A 20,459-nucleotide genomic window follows, 5' to 3' on the forward strand; every position below is an offset into this window, starting at 1 on the left:
AAACAACATCAATGAAAATCAAAATGCGGTCATCTAATTTTAAATCTGAGAGGCAGCATACTATAGTGCCCATGGGTGAAGAGCTGAAAGACATGGATATGTATGGAACTGTCCTACTATAGTAGTCATGCAATCTCAAGCAAGTTGGTTGATTCATTGAGCCTAGATCAAAGCAATAACTGTATTAACTGTCTCTTGGCAGCATGAGCCTCAGATGAGTCGAGAGTCTTGTCTCTGTAGATATTTACCATGACAGTAGTTAGCCACAGTCAAAGACACCAAAGCCCACTGTCAGGATATTGAGCTTTGCCAACCATTTAGCTCTAACTTCAAATATCTTGACCTCAAAACCTTGAAACTAGCTAGAGACCTCCTTTATAAATTATTTTCTAACCCCGTTTCTCACAATAAAAGAACAAAATAAACCTAATTTGCTAATTCACGTTCAGTCATTATGCAAACAGTTGACTTATAATTACACCTATATTTGATTCTAAGGAAAGTTTCAAATCAAGAACAACCTTTGACTACAACTAATTAAAGTTTGAATAATTATTATGGTTTACAAATAAATTTAGCTAATTTATCATTTCCCTTTCCCAAAAGATAATTGTTAATTTTTAAATTCTACCTATATATAGAAAATATACTAATTACCTATGATCTACTTAGAGTCCAGCAATAGGACATTTACTGATCTAGGTTTATTTTCCTTCCTTTCTTGTGCTGTGGAACTGCAAACGCATGCCACCTGAACTTTCTGCAACACTCTGCAACTGTGGAGTCTGCTTTTCTCGGACGCTGAAGAATTAGGCACATTAACAGTAATAGTCCATTGTGATATGAGACAGCACCCCACTTGTTCCTTTTTAGGAACCCCACAAGTAAATGTTTTCATGCACACGGAAGCCAAAGGAGGACAGGATAAAATGCCAGCTCTCAGTCCAAACTGAAGGACCCAGACATAGCAGAAGCACCTCACCAACTGGATCAGTGATGCTCTCTTTAAAAGCTCAGGTCGGAAACATTTACAGTCTAGTTTCAAATCAAGAAACTAGAAAGCGAAGCAGGAGAGGGGCAGCAGAGGGCTGAAGATGGGGATGGGAAGAGCAGAATCTGAGGACAGGAAAGGGAGAGGACGGACACTGGGGATGAAAGGGCGCCAGACGGGAAGACTGGTAAGAAGACAGCAACAGGAAGATGAACAAAAAATGAAATATGCCACAATGAATCTTAAGACCCTGAATGTTAATTTTTAAAAAAAGAGATACCCTAATAGGTAAGCTTTGTTAATCATGTCCCAGGTGTGAAGTGGCCAGCTAGCATCTCAAGGGTTGCTATGGAAATAAGACATGGGAGCACCAGCAGCGGGACCACAGCTATGAAAATCTGAAGCAGGCAGGTAGAGAAGAAATAGGAGGAGGCGGAAATCCTCAATAAATAAATAAATTAAGAAAAAAAAAAAGAAATAAAGTAGAAGGTACAGGAAAAAAAAAAACATTTTAGTATGCCTTCATTATCTACTCCATGTTCACTCAGAAAGCCAAACATAAACTAAAATAGAATATCCTATTGACCGCTGACTAGCCCCATCCAATGCCCACAGCTGGAGGAACCAGAAAGACAATTGTGCTGTCCCTTGTCAAAAGTGCGTATTTTAGTTGGAAATACAAGAATCCGGACCTGCACAGTACTCAGAACAAAACACACATAACCATCAGGTACCCAGGGCATAACTGGTTCAAAGGATCCATGGGTTTCCATGTGTTACTTCAACATTCTTTTTGTTTCTATGTCTTACTTCTTAACTGTGTGACAGTTTCATAATCTATATGAGAAATTTTAGTCATCATTGCCCCATCCTCCTGCTGGACTCCCTCTTCCCGAGAAGCCCCTCCTACTTTCACATCTTCCATTGTGTGTGCCCACAGAGTTTATTTATTTAATTCTTACCAGATAGTGGGTGGGAGGTTATTTACTGGAGCAAGGCAACATGCCAGTGACTGTCACTCCTCATACAAACTAGCTGCTCATAGTCCTCAGAGAGGACCCACCCATGACAGAAGTTCAAAAACCATTCTTGAGCACGGATATTTTTATGTTTGGAGTACTTATGCACCAACACTTTATCTTATTAGATTGCATGAAATAATCTTACTATATTATTTCATTGCATTTATCCTTTATTTTTAATATAAATCCTGATTACATTAAGCAAGATTTCACTCCTTTCTGTGGCCCATATCAGCCATTTCCTAAAAAGTATTCTAAATGTTAGCAAATCATCAGTTCTGATAGATCAATAAAATCAAATGTGAAAAGCACAAATTGTTATTTTTTTTTCTGGAGGTAAAAGAGAATTGTTACTTCCTGTATTCTTAGAAAATGCAGGAACAAACTGTGCTTTTAACACATGGTGCTACTGCCCATGGGCTGACCCTTTAACTGCAGGTAGCCAGATACAATTTACTTAAAATTCTTTCTTTTGTTAGTCTTTAGGAACATTATATTTACTGAAAAAATAAGAAATTACACTTTAGATGGTGCTACAAAAGTATAAGCTGCTGTTTCAGTCATTTCCAACAAGTTCTTCATAAGAAAAGATTCTGTTGGCACTTCCTACCACTAAACGTGACTGCATGGCAGCAGGTGGAAATGGATAAACAGTGGAAGAGAAAGTAAGTCTGTGCTTGAATGTCAGCATGAAACTCAAGTTGAAAGAACCACATTTGGATGTGATTTCAGAGCTAAGAAGATTTCTAAAGTAAACTTTCAGGAACAAACTCAGAATATTTTCTAAGGATCTCAGAGGACAGAAGGGGAAACGGGAAGAAAGAGAGAAAAAAAGGAACAAATCAACCAAACTGCTCAAACCGCTATAGCTTCAGTGAGCAGGGTTAATACCGTCACCCACATTATACCAAGGAAGCCTTGCATAGTGCCTACAATCTGGTACATGTAGACCAGAAAGGGGACTTGGAGGTCCTGAACTGGACATGCTGTAAGTCACGCTGAGGATGAGGGAACCAAATTCAGGCCTTCAGGAGCAGTGTATGCCCTTGGCCCCTGAGACATCTCTCCAGCCCCTCAAGTGGTCATTTCAATGACCATTAGCTAATTTGTAAAGGTTTGATGTGGTCGGACTTGAGCTGCTTCCAAATTCCCACGTGGAAGTCAGTGTCTCAGAACGCGACTGCATTACAGGACAGGGACTTTAAGAGGTGACGGAGATAAAATGAGGTCATGTGGCTGAGCCCTAATCCATTTAAACTGGTGTTGGGACATAACATAAAGAGAAAAGATGGGGAGAACCCAGAGAAAGGCTACACTGGAAAGTCAAGGACATCGGGAGGAAGCAAAACTTTTAACCTGGATTTTAAATCTCTAGCATCTAAAAACTTGAGGGCATACACACCTGGAATTTAAGTTACTCAATCTACAGTGCTTAGTTAAGTAATGAACACAACATGTTAAGGAAAAGGGGAAATTAAAGCTAACTTTTTCAAAAGAAAGTCAAAGATTAATTACATATTAAAATATAAAATGTCCAACATTTCACTAAAATTATTTACTGTGAATATTTTATATATACTCCTATGAAATGAAGATTTGACTAGAAGTTGCTTCCATCAACACAAACATCAAAGACAGAAACTCACTAGCTCAGTTTTATGGTGCGTGTGTGTGCGCACGTGTGTGTATGTGCGTGTGTGTGCGCGTGCATGTATGTGTTGTATCTGTATGGTTTATATATATACATATATATATATAAATTATGTGCAAACAAGCATTTCTAGCTAACTATACTAGCACATGGACATTTGAAATAAAATTGAAGGATATCCAGCTCAACAAAGAACATGAAAGAAACACACTAATTTGACCAGACTGGAAAAATACAAGAACATTCAAATAAGCTTTTAGGTTTCTCAAAAAACTATAACTTTTTATATTTTCTCCTTCCTTATTTTTATGTTTTCCTTAAAGATGATTTTACCTATCTGCTCTGGGCTTGCTGGAAATGGCCATTCTTCTTCTTAGTGTCTCTTCGTCACCATCACCACCATAGCTAGTGCCATGTCCTGGCCAATAATGCTGGTGCTCACATCCCCATGGTAACAGCTCTCTGTGCACACAGACTCAACTGGGAAAACAACTCTACAGCAGACTAGGTAACTCCTCTCAGGCTGTGCAGGGATGGAGGGAGACTATGTAGTTTATCATGGAGTTCTCTTTAGCCAACTAAGGGGTGATGCTCCCAAACTGTCCACACATCTGTATTTCTGCACAGTGCTCCGAGTGCGGCTGCTACTGTAGACACTGAAGACACACGGAAGCAGAAACGGATGCATGCCCAAAGACTTCCTTGCCCTCAGTGACATACTCATCCTTTCTACTACTTATTTCAAGAATAATAAGAAAATGATACAAATACAGAAAATGTTTAGTTAGCTGAAAACTCTAATCTGATGGATGTTGAAGTGGAAACGATCCCTTCAATAAGATCATTAAAATAAACTTAGAAAAGGGAGAATAAGACAAAAAGATTTTCAAAATATGACTGAATGCTTTGTCTTCCCAATGTATGACTGTCTTTTAGGGCACTTTTCAAATTTAACAATGGGAGTGCACGCTTTCTTTACTGGACTTGAAGGGGCGGCTATGTAGATATTTTGCATGCTCAGAACAGTACTGCATATGCTGCCATTAGTATTACTGACTGGCCTGTAAAGCCTCGTCCGAGCTTTCTTCATAAATACACTTGTAAAGGACTGACCACAGAGCGGAGTGCAAAAGGACACAGGTGATTAATTAAAGGTGTGGCGCTGGCTAGGGTGGAGGAGCAGAGAGAAAGCAATCTCCACCGGGCACACGGTACCTCCTGACTCTTCCTCTGCTTGGTAGTCTACAAAAGGGCAGCACTCATGACTCAGCACACTGGCTTTCCCGGAGGCTAGCTGGCTGGCTTGGCAGAAGGAACTTGCCCAAGGAGCATCACTTACCTTGTGTGCCTCCTTACAGCCCCAAAGCAGATCTGCTGGTTTCTGGAAGTATGTTGGGATTTTTGACATAGAATCTGCTCAGTGCAGGGTTTTATTAAAATGAAGGCAATAACAGAAAAAATTGACAAAGGCAAATAGAAGTTTTCAGAAATTTAGGTGTGGTCTTTTGTCGGGCCTCAGGCTGGAGTAGGGCCAAGAGGAACTGTAAAAATGTGAGCCCTACTTTTGCATAAGACTGGCTTACTGGAAGGGAGAGAAGCTCATTACTTCCCATGGGACATCACGACAGAGTCCTGAGGACCTGGGCGGAGAGGTGTTACTGATGTCTGCTCCCATGGGCACCCGACTGTCATGGTTCTTGAGAACTGGTGTGTCACAACTCCCTCTCCAGTAGAAGTAAAGCCTGGCTCAGACTCACTGGGTGGCTTGCTGTATAACATCAGCAACTCAAACTTTTTACTTAAGAGAAAGATTCCCCCAGCACTGTATTTCAGTCAGTGCTCTAGAACTCATACAGAAATTCATTGTTCTATTTCTAAATCTTACCTAAAATTCATGAGTTTTATACATCTTAATAATCTGTATAAGGCTATTTAATCTGTATTTTATTTTATTTTTTTTAAATATTTTTTATGGTTTATTTAACTTTATTTTATGTGCATTGGTGTGAAGGTGTCAGATCCTCTGCAACTGGATCTTCAGACAGTTGTGAGCTGCCATGTGGGTGCTGGGAATTGAACCTGGGTCCTCTGGAAGAGCAGTCAGTGCTCTTAACCACTGAGCCATTTCTCCAGCCCTTTAATCTGTATTTTAAATTTTGCCTTATGTAAGTCTAATCTATCAGCTTTCAGTTTATTTATGAGTCTCAGAATTAAGTATTTGAAATGTGTACTGTTAATCATAGGGATGTTACATGGATGGAATGTCAACTTTGGCAGTATAACTTCTTACTTCAGAATTTTGTTTATAAATACTAATCACGTGTTAAAGCTATTTTATTTTTTATAATTTGAATGTCATTTCAAGTTTCATGAATTCTCACACTTTATATTATTTTTCTTTTATATTTTGGTTGATTTAATCTACTATAGAATGAAGGAAACACTTAAGGGTACTTGTCCCACCCTAGATCCCTCCATTGGCTCAGTTATTTTTTGAATTTTATTTGGATCCATCACTTCTTTTGCATCGCCTATGATTATATTTAATTACGTCACTATTAGCAGAAAACCAATACCATCCGTGTCGTTACTGGGCACTTACTAAGTGCAAAGCACATCTTTCCCTATAGCTACCATCACACTGGCCCATGAAGCTTCCTCCTAATACTATTAACAGATAAAGAAACCAAGGGTAAAGGGCCAAAGCCACCCAAACCACCCAGGGGAGTCTGCTTGGCTCCATGCTGGACTTCAGAACTGGTGCCCCAGTGGGACTATGCTTAACTTGTCAAGAATTTATGCATAAACACTCATGATGTGGGATTCCCCTCTGTATGCTTGTGAATAGCATTCGTTAATAAAAAAAAAACTGTCTTAGGCCTGTGCAGGGCATAATATAGGTAGGCAGGGAAAAGAAAACTGAATGCTGGGAGAAAGAAGGCAGAGTCAGGAGAAGCCATGGAGCCTCCGCCAGAGGCAAACACTCTGGAACCATGCCGGTAGGCCACGAGCCTTGTGGTAAAATATAAAATTCTGGAAATGGGTTAATACTAAAAGTAAGAGCTAGCTAGAAATACACTTAAGTGATTGCCCAAGCAGTGATATAAATAATATAGTTACTGTGTGATTATTTTGGGAGTCTGGGCAGCCTGGAAACGAACAAGCAGCCTCCTACGACACACTTGTGTGGTCACTCCTAACAAGCTTCAGCTGATCTCCTCTATTAGTTGTCATGACATATAACAGTTAAATTAATTGTGACAATTTTGAAAATTGTCTAAAATATTTGCATCTATGGCTCCATTAACTTTAGTTTTAATTGTACTTATTATTAAATGTACCTGTACTGGTATCCGCATTTTATTTAAATGGATTTAATTGGAATATGTTACACATGTTTATGAGAAACTTAAGGGCACATGACAAGACACATGTAGGCAGTGTCTGACAACAGGCTGTGCATGAGTGAAGGAGGAACCATCCTGTCTTCCGCATAACCAACTCACTGAACTTGATGAATAGAACAGCCTTTGAGATTATACGTTAAGTGTATTATAGGTTTTTGATCTATATTTGAATATACTGCAGGAATTTATGAGTTATATTGCTTTTTCACTGTGTATGGTAAAATCATAACATTAAAGCATAGATACTATAATAGAAGATAACATCATGTTGATAATGGACAATTTTTCCCATAAAAATGTCCTCTAAAAAAGAACATTATTATAGAGAAAAATCTTTGAGGTTCATTATAAGTCTGTGCTAATGAGTTGTATGCTATTATTTGTAAAATAGTAAAAATGAATCTTTTTTATTGAATTGTTTTGAAAATGATCCAAAATGCCCAATAAAGCTAATTCAAAAATAAGTATTATATATTTAAATATTATATAATTCTCCATGCTATTTAATATTTAATTATGAATTATTATGCTAATTTATCACTATATAAGTCACAGATCAACTATCATTTGTGCTGCTAAGTTACATAGACAAATTACATGTTTCTGAACCAAAGAAGAAAACATGAATTTTGAAGATGAAAAATAAGTTAATCAATAAATCACTGCCAAGAATGGAAGGAATCACATTCAAGATGGGAGAAAATTCATGACTAATACATTGACTGGAATGTCATATTCTTCTTTGAGGAAAAATGAGAAAATCTGATTAAATAGAAATCACATGTACATATTCCTTTATAGTCTTATTAAAAATACTGCCTGCTTCCGGTTCCTGAGAATACAAAAAATGTTTCTAGAAAGACTTTGGCTTAGCAGGATGCTTTGAAAGAGAATCACTAAGGAGGGTTTGTTACTATTGTGGGTTTATTAAGAGTTATTTAGAATTATCCACACAGAAGACTTGAGAAATCCTGAGAGGGGTAACAAAGTAGATTCTAGGGATTTTAAAAACTAGACTAATATTTAATACGATTTGACACAGAATTTGATAATACTGTCACCAACACTCCAGCATTGTAGCTAAAAGGGTAGCATGTGCTTTATACGTGGAAAGCTTTCAGCTCCATGCCGGTTATCCCAAAACTGACATACTGGGTGAGCTATAGAGAACATTCCCAGGATCAGTGGATGACTGAGACTCGTGTGCATGGCCTCCCTGTGCTTTCTAATGTGGCTCACCTAAGCTCTCTACGTCATACATGACATAACCCAACTTTCTAATGTGGCTCACCTAAGCTCTCTACGTTATACATGACATAACCCAACTTCTGTTTTGTAAGCTATTTCCTCATCTCTCTATATTTACAGTCAAATTTTTTTTTATATTTTAAAACAGTAAGTTATCTAACCTTTCTTCATTTCTATCAGTAGATATCCCTTCTTTCTATATTTTATAACAGGCTACCAAAGTTTCTATTATTTTATAAGTCAAAAATCTAACTTTATATATTTTCTAACAATTGATTACCTTAGTAGTTCCTTTATTAGGTTAGAATTTTTGGGGGTTACTGGATATAGCATATTGAAATACATAATCCAATAGTTGCTTTTGCAAGTGACTCATAAAAAAAATCAAAATCGGTAAGGAAAGACTAGAGGTGTGAGTGCCTCTTGTTCAAAAGAAGACATGGTTCTTAAAATTTTGATCTAAAAAGCTATTAATATGGAAACTAAAGTAACTTAATCTTGACTGAAAAATTACTCTGTAATTTTTTTTTGATCTTTAATAAAGAAAGGTTAACATAGAGATGACTGGGGACAGGGTATCAAGGCTAACCTAGAGGTCACTGGAGTCAGTGCACCAAGCAAGGAGAGTTCCACACTAGGAAGCAAGTGCAGTTGTCCCTGAGTGACAGGATGATATTTTAGAGTGAGCTGAGTACAAAATCCTAGCAGCAGGAGAAGGAATGCTGTGATTTTTGTTGAGCTCTGGTAGATTAGTCAAACTCCATATGAGGTCTTACAAAAGTAAGATAATTTACTCTAAAAAATAAAGACTCCAATTTTTAATATTAATTCATCTCTAGCTTCTAGCCAACTACTTCCATTATAAAAACTAAATTTCAGAATCTCTTCACAGGAGAACAACAGTTTTAAAACTTTAGTCTATGTCTGAATCATCTGTAGGGAGATTTCTCGGGCATGAAGGATGCAGAGAATTGCACTTTTAAAATGTCCCCAGGTGCTGTGGAAGTCAGTGCCTTGGGATTACACTTTGAAAACTATGAAGTTATCTTGCTCAGTATAACCAGTTCTATATTAGTACTCCAGCTTTTTTCAACCCTAAAATGTTTAGTTCAAAGGTAATAAAAATTTGGAACTTTAAGCATTCAGTCACATAAGAGTGCTGAGGACTTCAAATTTATGTTTTGGGGAACAAAAATTCTTAGCCATACCTATAACATCTTTTTGTTCCAAGAATATGAAATAAACTTGTCAGGTATTTCAAATAAGAACCTGCTACAAGCTGCAACAGTACAGTCATTGCTCAGCTGTCTTTTCACGAGTGACTTATCAGAGCCAGGAGCCCTGGTAAAGCTTTAACCATAATTTAAGGAAATTTTGGTGTTATTGCTTCGTAAATAAAATGGCTGTTTTTTTTGCTGTAGATTTTTGTTGTAGCTGACTCCCCTTTTGTTACATATTTGGGAATTAATTCCCACAGTTCAAAACTGTCTCCTCTGCCTTTGGGGCCTACTTCCCCTAGCTACCCTTAAATAAAAACAGTTTCTCACTGCCTGGTCTCCATTCCTCTCTCCTAGGTAAAAGCAGAGATCTGCCTACCTGCACTTACCTTTATCAGCAGGCATTTGATCAGTGTTTAGGTCCAAGGCAAGATCATTCTATTTAAGATATTCACAGATATTCAAGGACATAGAATTACTACTTGCCCAAGCTGCTGTCCTGGTCTTAAGTCACTTATAGACAAGGAACACAAAGACTCTAAATTAATCTTCATTAAACGATTCCTAACTCCTTATGCTCACGTTCACCTCCCTGTTCTTGATGATTTTAGTTCAGGAAATTTACTGCTTGTGTTTCACTCTCAAGGACAGCAGAAGAGATCGTTGACAGCACCTGAGAAGACTCACTTCCTGCTGGGCCACGGACCCACAACCACCCACCCACAATCAGAGTGGCTGATAACAACACACCCTGGAACTGACAATATAGACCTGGGTCTTTTGTTTCTACAGCTTAGAGCAGTAAGTGTAAACTCCAGAGCTAGGCCCATAGGTCTGAAGCAGAGGGTGAAGGTGCTAATCAGATCAGGAGCCTGACTATTTATATAGGTTGCCTGGTTACTAGGTATCCTCTTTGCTTGTTGGGAGAAAAGAAGAGGCACACTGATTTAAATACAACCTGTGCCCTATTCATAACTTTACTGAATCTAAATGTTTTATCTCTTTTATCTAAAAAATGTAGAATAATGCACTAACTTTCCCCTCTATAAACCCCTGATGGTTTATTTCTTTCTTCATTAAGGAGTTTCACCAGACATGCACCAGCCACTCCCACTTTTGAGCTGACAGCCAGAGATGTGTGTGTGTGTGTGTGTGTGTGTGTGTGTGTGTGTGTGTGTGTGTGTGTGTGAAAACCTTTATCTGATTTTTTTTTTAATGGGGAGCTGGTGGGCTGGGGAATTGCTGAGTTTTAAGGGTATATCTTACTGGGCACTTTTGTAACAAAAGGAAGAACAGAGAACCATGGACAGACAGATTCTGTTATGAGTAGATTTCTTAACCCCGAGACTTTACCCCTCTTCACTTATTTTGGTGTCTTTGACTGGACCCTGAGAGGGGTTTCTTGAGAGCTGGACTCTTAGGGACCGTTCTGAGAACCATTGCTCCTGCTTCTAGAGGACTTGTTGGCTTGCTTATTTATTCATTTATTTATTTACTGTTCATTGTTTTCAAACAAGGTCTTACTGTGTAGCCTTGGCTGGTCTGGAACTCACTTTGTAGCCCAGGCTGGCTCATATACATCCGACTCACATAGATCTGCCTGCCTCTGCCTCCCCAGTGCTGGTATTAGGACTTATTTCTGACTATATGAGTGGTGCAGCTCCTTCGACCAACTGTACTTCTGTCTTGCTTGCCTTTGCTTGCTTCCTTGATTCATTTATTTGCTGTTTGTTTACAAACGGAACAAATGACTGTGTCAAGAGCATCCTAGTGTAGGCGAGTGTTCTACCACTCGTATAGCCCCACCCCCTCTAGCCCCACCCCCTCTAGCCCCACCCCCTCTGCTGCCTGTTACACTTGGTCATCAACTTAACATCTCCAGCTACTTTCCCTCACTTTGTCCTGGCTTTTGTTTTTTATGACACTCTTTTCTAAAATGATGATATTATTGAGAATATGATATGCAATAATTATAGTGAACAGGAAACTCGTGTTATACAAAAATATGATTCTAAAATGTCTTTAAAAATATAAAGGTTATGAAAAGAAAGATAAATAACATTTTTAATTTTCTTCCTAGCTAGACCGCTTATCTCAACTTATACCCAGAAGATAATTTAAAAATATACTCGCTAAAACACCTTTTGAACCTCCTAAGCATATGGTTGCTCCAATAACTCAGTAATAAACCCAATTTAACTAAAATACCAAAGTAGTAAAAGAGAAACTATGTGTTAAAAAAAACCACAGACACACACACTACAGGATGATAATGAAGACTTCCCTAAACTGTTTAGAAGGGATACAAATTTTATAAAATTAAAAAATCTAAAAGCTTTGATCTTTAGCTATTTTACTTTATGTGTTCTATAATGACGTAATTCTAATAAGGAGGGGAAGTATATCCCTATGAGCTGGCACACAAACACGTTGCACACGTCAGCACTCCACCCCACTGGGCCGTTGCACGTGTGCTGTGTCTGACTCATCTCGGCAGCTTCACAGGATTGACAGTTTACAACTTTTAAAAAGAAAATTGTCTTGCCTTCGAATGGTAATCTTGCTCCAGTCTGGGATCTGATCCGGCTACCTGTTTGTATTTGTTAATTTTCATTTGACGATTTCTCTCCTCTATATCCATAGCACCTATCAAGTAGAAAAAAACCCACAAAATTAATTTTCAGTTCTTACTTCCGAATCCTAATCAGGATGCATAAAAGCAGGAACGTGAGGCTGGTATGCTATATCCACTCAACGTAGCAGATATAAATTAAATGTATTGGCTATATTTTAAGTTAAACTATGCATTTTGGTAAATAAAAGCATGACTACTAAACATAATAACTTCAACCTGAATAAAATATACTTGCATTAGAAGAGAAAAAACCTAGATACAATACACTGGTACATCTCTGTCGTAAAGAATGTATTTGGTAGTACACAATTTTGGCACAAGAACTTTGGCTCTCAATCCACCATGTAAATCTAATTGGTTTGTGTTGGTTTCTAACTGTTTCCCACATACAATTTCAACCTGAACTTCTAAACTACTGCCATGAAATCAGGCTTTGTGTTAAAGCCAGTTCTCCTAGAGTACACTAGAAATCTAGTTATCAGGAACTTTTGAATTTGAAATTTCTATAATTAAAATTTAAAAATAAGTTTATGGAATGCACTTTTGATGACATCATGCTGGTAAATATACAAAATACTACTGAAAACAACTAAAATAGAATATATAACTGAGAAAAATGAATGATAAGCCATTATAAAAGTAGATCAGTGTTTTCAGTAATGATTATTATGTCAAAATCAATCAATTTTAGATAGATTTGTAAACTCTGATTGGAATTTAAAACTAAATTCATTTAGCTAATCCTAATATATATATATATATAATAATATATGGAACATATTAAAAGTATGATTTCCATAAAGTGAATTCATGGGAAGATCATTTTTTTCAAAAATATATACATTGAAAAACACAAAAGCAGAAAATGAATTGAATGAGTTCAACTGGCGGCTATAGCAACACACTGTCATGTAAATTCATAAGCACTATGCATGTGGACAGGAATGTAAACACACAAAAAACATACATGCCCTTTGCTCAAGATCACAACATTAAAGCTGAAGTAAAGAGAGCTAGACCAGAATGTACCGGTGAAAATAAGCATCTCATACTTACCCGATCTAAAAGAATAATAATATGAATGGGATTGGAAATGTAGCACCAGTGTTAGCAGTCACAGAAGCCTCTCCTGAGCCAGTGCTGTGATTCATAAAACACTACTTCTGCTCTGCAGTATTCATTATATACCAGGGAAGTCTTGCTAATAAATTTTAAGTGGAGAACTGATTAAATAAGATAAAAGCGAACACAATTTTCCAGAAAGATTGACAAAATCTTGGGCAAAAGTATGCATAAAGAATGAAATGATATGACCTCCAAATATGCCATCAAATTTCTGCTGTGTGATGAGACAGGTTTAGGTCAACCATAGACTTCTGTCCCAGACTTCCAAGTGATGGAGTTATCTCTATTTTTAAGCCATCAAACGTAAATCAATTCTTCAGTAAGTAACCAATAAATTATTAAGATAGTCATATTTTAATAACAGTATAATTGGCTCCATATTAAATTTAGGATTGCAGATAAACTGAATGATATATTAAAACATGAATACCTGTGACATGAAGTATAGTCAAGTATAATACCTATTATTCCATTAAATTACCCCTGTGAAATTGTTTGTGCTCTAATATAAAACACATTTGTTTTCCAACAGCAGAAGAATAAAAAAATTAGCCCTATATGAGAAAAAAATTATGTGTAGTGAGAAAGTGTTTTGCTTGGAAATATTCTTTAAAAAATTTTCATTTTGCTATCACAATCGAAAAATAGAATGTTAAATACAAATAATACCAACTGACAAGAAAATGTAAGCACACATAGATGTAGTTATAAAACACACACACACATAAACATGCGAATTTTCTAAGACTTAGACTTTTTGGTGTGGGAGATGTGTATGACAGCTACACTTAGTTCCTTCTGAATACTGAGAAGCCAGTGACAGCAGGGAGGAACGGCAGACTTTTCGTATAAAAGAGAATACTAATTACACATTGTAGGTGGATGTGTGTGTGTGCGTGCGTGCACGCATGTGTGTGCACATGGTCCTGTGGTGGAGTGCTCGTTTGTGTGAGTGCATGAGAGCGCGTGCACGTCTGCATCCCAGGACCAGCTCCAGGGGCACTGTACTCCTGCCTTTGAGACAGGGCCTCTCATTGGCCTGAGCTCATCCTTTATGTTAGGTGCCTGGCCAGGGAGGTCTCAGTGAGACTGCTCAGTGAGAGGGACCTAAGCACAGGGCACCATTCCTGGCTTTTGTCCTTTGACTGGGTGACAGGGATGGAACTCAGAGTCTCGTGCCCTCAGAGCAAGCAGCTTACTGAATGAGCTAGCTCCTTAGTCCTGAATTGCAGATTCTTTTGATTTGGCTCATAGCCAAACTTTAACTTGGCTGCAAGTCTGCCATGGCACAGTGAAAGCAGCCACAGGCGGTATTTATACAAATGACCACGGCTGTGTCCTGTACAAACCCACAGTGAGCAATACTAAATCTGTCTAAAGACAGAAGAGTGTCCATTCTCATTATTACTGTCCAACACGTCAGATAAACACCAATGAAATATTAACCAGAAAATTAGGTGAGAGACAAAAACAGAAGAAGACAGTGAAAAGAGGAAGCCAAGTCATCCTTATTTGCTGATGGCATGATACACCTGTAACGCTCTCAAGACTCCATCAAGACTAGCAGAACTATAAACAAAACCAGCAAAGCAACAGGAAACAAAATCAACATAAAAATTAATAGGTTTTCTATACAACAACTAATTTACAATAGCATCAAGAGATTAAAATGAAATACATATCAAGGAAATGAAGGGTTGCTACAATCTAGAATATAAAAAAAACCTTCCTTGTTTATGTATTGAGAGAATTAATACTATTAAAATAGCCATAACATCAAAAGAACCCTGCAAATTAAATGCAATCTCCAAGAAAATACCAGTGGAGTCCTCACAGAACTAAAAAACAAACAAGCAAGCAAGCAAACAACCCAATTCAACTATAAGCAAAAGAAACCTCAAAATTATCAAAGCTATGATGAGCAAGAAAACCAATGGTGAATGCATGACAATAGCTGACTTCAAATGCACTCATGGGCAATAGAGATAGCATCGCTACTTGATAAAGACAGACACGGAAACCATGGAATAGAAAACTCAGAACCAAATCAATGCAGTAGCAGCTGATTCTTGACAAGATCCCCAAACACACATCAGACAAACAGTGCTAAGCAAACTGGACATCACATGGAGATTGAAACCAAACCCATACCTCTCCAATTTTATAAATACCAGCAGAAAATGCATCACGGACCTTTATGAAAGACTTGAAACTAATAGTTGAAAAAAACAAGAGAACTCGTCAAGATTATAGCAAGGATTTCCTGAATAGGACTCCAAAATCCTAGGGAACAAAATCAAGAATTTAAATATTGAATCATATAAACTTCCAAACTTCTTTACAGCAAATGCAACAATCAACAGAATGAACGAACAACTTAAAGAACGAGAGATAAGTCCTTGCTAGATATTTATCTAACAGGATTAACATACAGAATACACAAAGAAAACAATAAACGTCCTTAAAGATTTATTTCTAATAATGTGTGTATCTGTGTGCACATTTGCGCATGCAAGAGCCCCTGGAAGCTAGAAGTGAGCATCAGATGCCCTGGAGTTGGAGTTACAACTAACTGTTGCAGGTTCTGTAAAGTGGAGTCTGATTAACTGCTGAGCCGTGTCTCAAGATCTCTAGAATGCTTTTAACACCCAACAAGAGTAATCAATCAAAAATGGGAAAATGATCTAAACAAACATTTTCAAAAAAGGACAAATGAAAAAGCAAAAATAAAATATAAGTTGCTAAGAAATAAATGAAAAATACTTAATACTTTAGCTTCCAGAGAATTGCAAATCATAATGACATTGAAATTCTTTTTCAAAACGGTGAGCATGACTGTACTTTACATTAATAATATTATTACTATTTTAGGGAGGGGGTAAGAAATGTTGGTGAAACACAGGGAGAAAAGAACCCTAATACATAATTGGTGGGAAAGTGAGTTAACACTGCCACTAGGAAAGCAGTATAGAAGTTACTTTTAAAAATCAAAACAACAAAAACCACAAGAGAACTGGAATATGATGCAATTACACTACTGGTAGGTATCTGGTTGAAGGGAATGAAGCTCATACATAAAGTTTGCTGTGTTCCATCAGTCAAGCTGTGAAATTAAGATGGGCAACTTGTCAACAAATGAAAAATAAATAAAAAACATGGCACATGTACATAGTAGCATAAAGTTAGCTAGAGAAAAATGAAATCGTGTCATTTGAAGACAATGGACGGGAGGACGCTATGTAAGCAAAATGTATAATCCAGATACCAGAAAAACAAGCGTCACAGGATTTCTTTCATAAGTGAAGCTTAAAGAAAAACAAAATTAAAAAATACATAAAGATGATGCTAAAAAGAGGGTCTATAATGGAAGGAGGAAGAAATCAGAGGGAGTGGGGAGGGACCGGATAATGAAGGGGTGGATGGGAATGAACACATGATCACAGTACAGTATTCCGCATATGGAAGCCATGGGCAAAATGAACTAACCTGCATAACTAACAACACTTATGACTTTAAAAAAGCTTTCAATTATAAAACAAGTATGGAACAAGATTTAGGTCATACTGGTTTAATTTTACGTGCAAAAGGGTCTTCTTCATTAGCAATGATCAAAAAATTACATAGGATCGGAGCTGGAAAGATAGCTTGGATATATGCTAGACTTGCAAGCAAGTAGACCTGCGTTCAATTACAGAATTCAGCTCATAAAGAAATGCATGCATGGTGGTGCACTCTGACAATTCCCGTGTTGGGACCTTGGACTCAATGGCCAGCCAGCCTAACTTAGCAAGTTCCAGGCCAATGAGAAAGACTGCGTCAAAAAAGGAAGCGAATGCAGCTGAAGAGTGACAGCCAAGGTTGCCTCTGGTCTCCACACAGATGCACACAGGGGCATGTGAGCACACATGTACACACACAAAATATATGCTTAGATTCTTGTATCATTATTTGAATTTAACAGACCACTACAAGTGCTAAGAATAATACTAATCCTTATTTGTTATAATTAACTATATCGACCAAATTTCCAATCTCCAGGCTAGCTCTTTCTCTCCAAATACTCACTGCTTAGAGAATGTACCCAAGAGGATTCAGTGATTCTAGCCAAAACAATTCGTCTCAGTGGATCACATTAGTTAACATGTTTGATTTAATAAACCTCCAAAAGTAACTTTGAAATCTTCTAGAATTAACTGTAGGACAAATGAACACCATACCATAATTGATATGCATTATATGAAGTCTCAGAGAGGAAGAGCCACGAATAAACTCACCATAAAGAGTTCCCACTGGTAGGTTTCAAACTCTGGACAGAGGGCTAAGGTGCCTGTTTAACATATCAAAGCAGACCTTGGCAGCAGTGTCTCCTGTCACAGGGCCCTCCTGGCTGGCATACCCAGTCTGCTACCCCAAGTTTCTCCCTTCCAGGGGCTGCCTTTCCCTTCCCTATACAATCCAATTATTTTGGTTACCTGGAATCTACCCTGTTTGGGTCTCCTGGCTGCTGCACCTGGTTCCCTTCTCTTCCCCTGTCCTCAGACGGCTGAGGGTTATGTCCACTTTCTCTTAGATGTCCCTGTCTCTGCTTATCTCCCTTTGATCTATAAAAAACTTTCTCTTCCACCATACCTAGTATGATCATGTCCTTTCCTTTCTTATTATTTCTTTATTTCATTTACACACTAGCAAATAAATTTTTCTTTGCTGGACTTTTACCCAATCAAAGGAAAGCAATCCAGAAATAATATTTTTGTTTCATTCAGATTTAACCCTTTTTAAATTTGCCCTTCTTGGGATGAAAATAATAAGATTCAAGGCAAATGGAAAGGGAATTGATTAAACAAAGAATGGACCTTAAAATCATATATAGAGGAGGAAAGGTAGGCCAACAGATAAACTAAAAGTAGACAGATTTTGTCTTGTTTTGTTTAAGATAAGCTCTCATAACATACTTCAAACTGGACTTGAATTCCCAATCCGCCTGCTCCAGCCTGCTGTGTGTTGATACTACAGCAATGTGCCTTCAGGTCCATCTCTGCTCATTTTACAAAGGTACCAGTGATGCAGGAGACTTCTGTCTCTGCTTGTCTTTGTACCATGGCAGGTAGCTAACACAGGATATTCAGGAGCTTCACCGCTTTACGTCCTAGACGTATTAACAACGCTAATGTTATAACATTATATAACTTGTATTATATAACAAACTCCAACAAAAATGTTCTGCAGAATTATTGTGCTATGATTATTGTTCATTTTAATTTCCTTTATATTTTTCATTTCAACATTTAAAGACTCTTATGAGCCCTTAGCTATAAAATAAAATTATATTAGCCAAGGTTTTAGATCATAATTTAAATAAAATGATAATACTATATCAAACAAAGACATAAAATAAGAAAAATGTGGGTGTTTTAACCGAGAAAACTTGTAGAGAATACGTTTGCTACTTAAACTAAGGACACATTGCTAAATTAAATGATAGCAAACCCTAAATATGATGTTTCCAGTGCAGTAACAATTTCTTTCTAAATATACATGTTGTCCTCCTAATGGTAATCATATATTTGGAACATGAGCTGGGCTAAAACTCGTCACATTTATGAAGCAACATTGTAAGGGAGAAGTAGAGAGGAGAGGTTTAGGGTGTAGACACTCATTTTGATTCACATCAAAAGAAAATAAACAATTTATATGTTTTATTTATGGTGTCTAAATAAACATTTCACAAAGTGACATTCAGGTTTTTAGTCAGATTTAGGCTTGCCATTAGCTGCAGAGTTATTGCCAACGGTTAAAGGAGGTATTTGGAAGCATGGTTTTCAGCTGTACTCATGCCTGGCAGCCACGCTGTGCATCTTTTTCAAGCTGCTAATTGGTCACGGATGTACAAAGAAGAATGTCATGCCGTTTAGCCCTACTTCATGACCCACAAACAGGAACATCTAAAAAGTGGATGGTAACAATGAAGAATAAAACCCAGCTGAGGCCACTCTTACGAGAAATAAACTGAAGGACTAGATGAATAGCCATCTGGGCAGGCGACGTCATCTGGGTGGAAGTTAACTTTCCAGCAGTTCCCACGCAAGTTACATGGAGGAACCTCAATAAAGCCTGAAGGGGACTGGAGTGTCTGGGGTGCCCTTCACTTGGAATCTCTACATTCCTGACTCGCTTTCCTCATCCCAGCCCTTCAGTCCGCTTTCCCAGATCGCCCGTTGCATGCTGGATGCATTTGTGGCTGTTAAATGTGCTGCGGGTGTTATGTAAGTTACAGGTATGTTGGAGGTGGGACTGGGCTGATCACTTCAGCCTAAATTTCTCAGACAGCTTGAGTCTTTAGCTGTTCAAAACATTGTATAATAGAGGGCTGTGGGCTTTAGCCACTGAAGAAATGTTTGTAAACATTCCTTGAAAAAATGGGCTTGCAGGATGTGAATTCTAACAGTCCTAGGTTAAGAATTTTATGAATAATTTCTCCTTTTATAGGTCAGTTACATTGTATCATAAATTTAATATGACATCAATGTAACTAGGGAGTAACATTAATGTAACATAATGAAGTGTGTTGATCATATGGCTACTTAAAGAAGAATTTTTAAGACTTTATTACATTTTTATTCCTGTATTAATAGACATATTACCAGTATTAAGACATTAAATCTAGAATTATTATAATTATACAAAATGTGTAGGTTTGATCTATAATATTAAGAGGAAGCTTTAAATGGCTGAGGAACTCATTCTATTAATATTATATTTTGGCCATCAGTTTAGGATTACATGACAAAATCTCCAAGCTTATTTTTCAGAAAAAAATTATGTCTACTTTTTACCTACTTTGTGTTCATTATTGGCAAACCCATAGCTTTTTGCATTACAGTTTTGACACTAAATTTACTACACTGATAATCTCCAACCAACTAACCAGTAAGGTATTTGAATAATGAACATTAACAGGACTCTTTAAAGAGAAAATTTTTAAATTAAATTGTACATATTTGTGTGTATGTGTTTGCTTTCATTCAACATAAGCTCTCAAGGTCCCAATGAGGAGCAGAAGGAGGGAGAACATGAGCAAAGAAGTCGGGACCACGAGGGGTGCACCCACCCATTGAGACAGTGGAGCTGATCTATTGGGAGCTCACCAAGGCCAGCTGGACTGT

The 20,459-nt window shown here is 37.5% G+C and overlaps 1 protein-coding gene across 38 annotated transcripts in view; it reads right to left on the reverse strand.

Moving 5' to 3' along the window:
- Rims2 (regulating synaptic membrane exocytosis 2) overlaps positions 1 to 20,459 on the reverse strand; it is a 392,861-nt gene that overhangs the window by 110,852 nt on the left and 261,550 nt on the right. For 23 of the 38 annotated variants that reach the window (XM_026789435.1, XM_026789445.1, XM_026789437.1 and 20 more), the window contains one exon: positions 12,082 to 12,182. The exons of the other annotated variants lie outside the window; for them this stretch is intronic. In XM_026789435.1, the coding sequence (XP_026645236.1) occupies positions 12,082 to 12,182 (101 nt within the window). The remainder of the gene's footprint in view (positions 1 to 12,081; positions 12,183 to 20,459) is intronic. 38 annotated transcript variants of the gene reach the window in all.

This window comes from Microtus ochrogaster, unplaced genomic scaffold, assembly GCF_000317375.1.
Source record: "Microtus ochrogaster isolate Prairie Vole_2 unplaced genomic scaffold, MicOch1.0 UNK19, whole genome shotgun sequence".
In the NCBI taxonomy this organism is placed as follows: Eukaryota; Metazoa; Chordata; class Mammalia; order Rodentia; family Cricetidae; genus Microtus; species Microtus ochrogaster.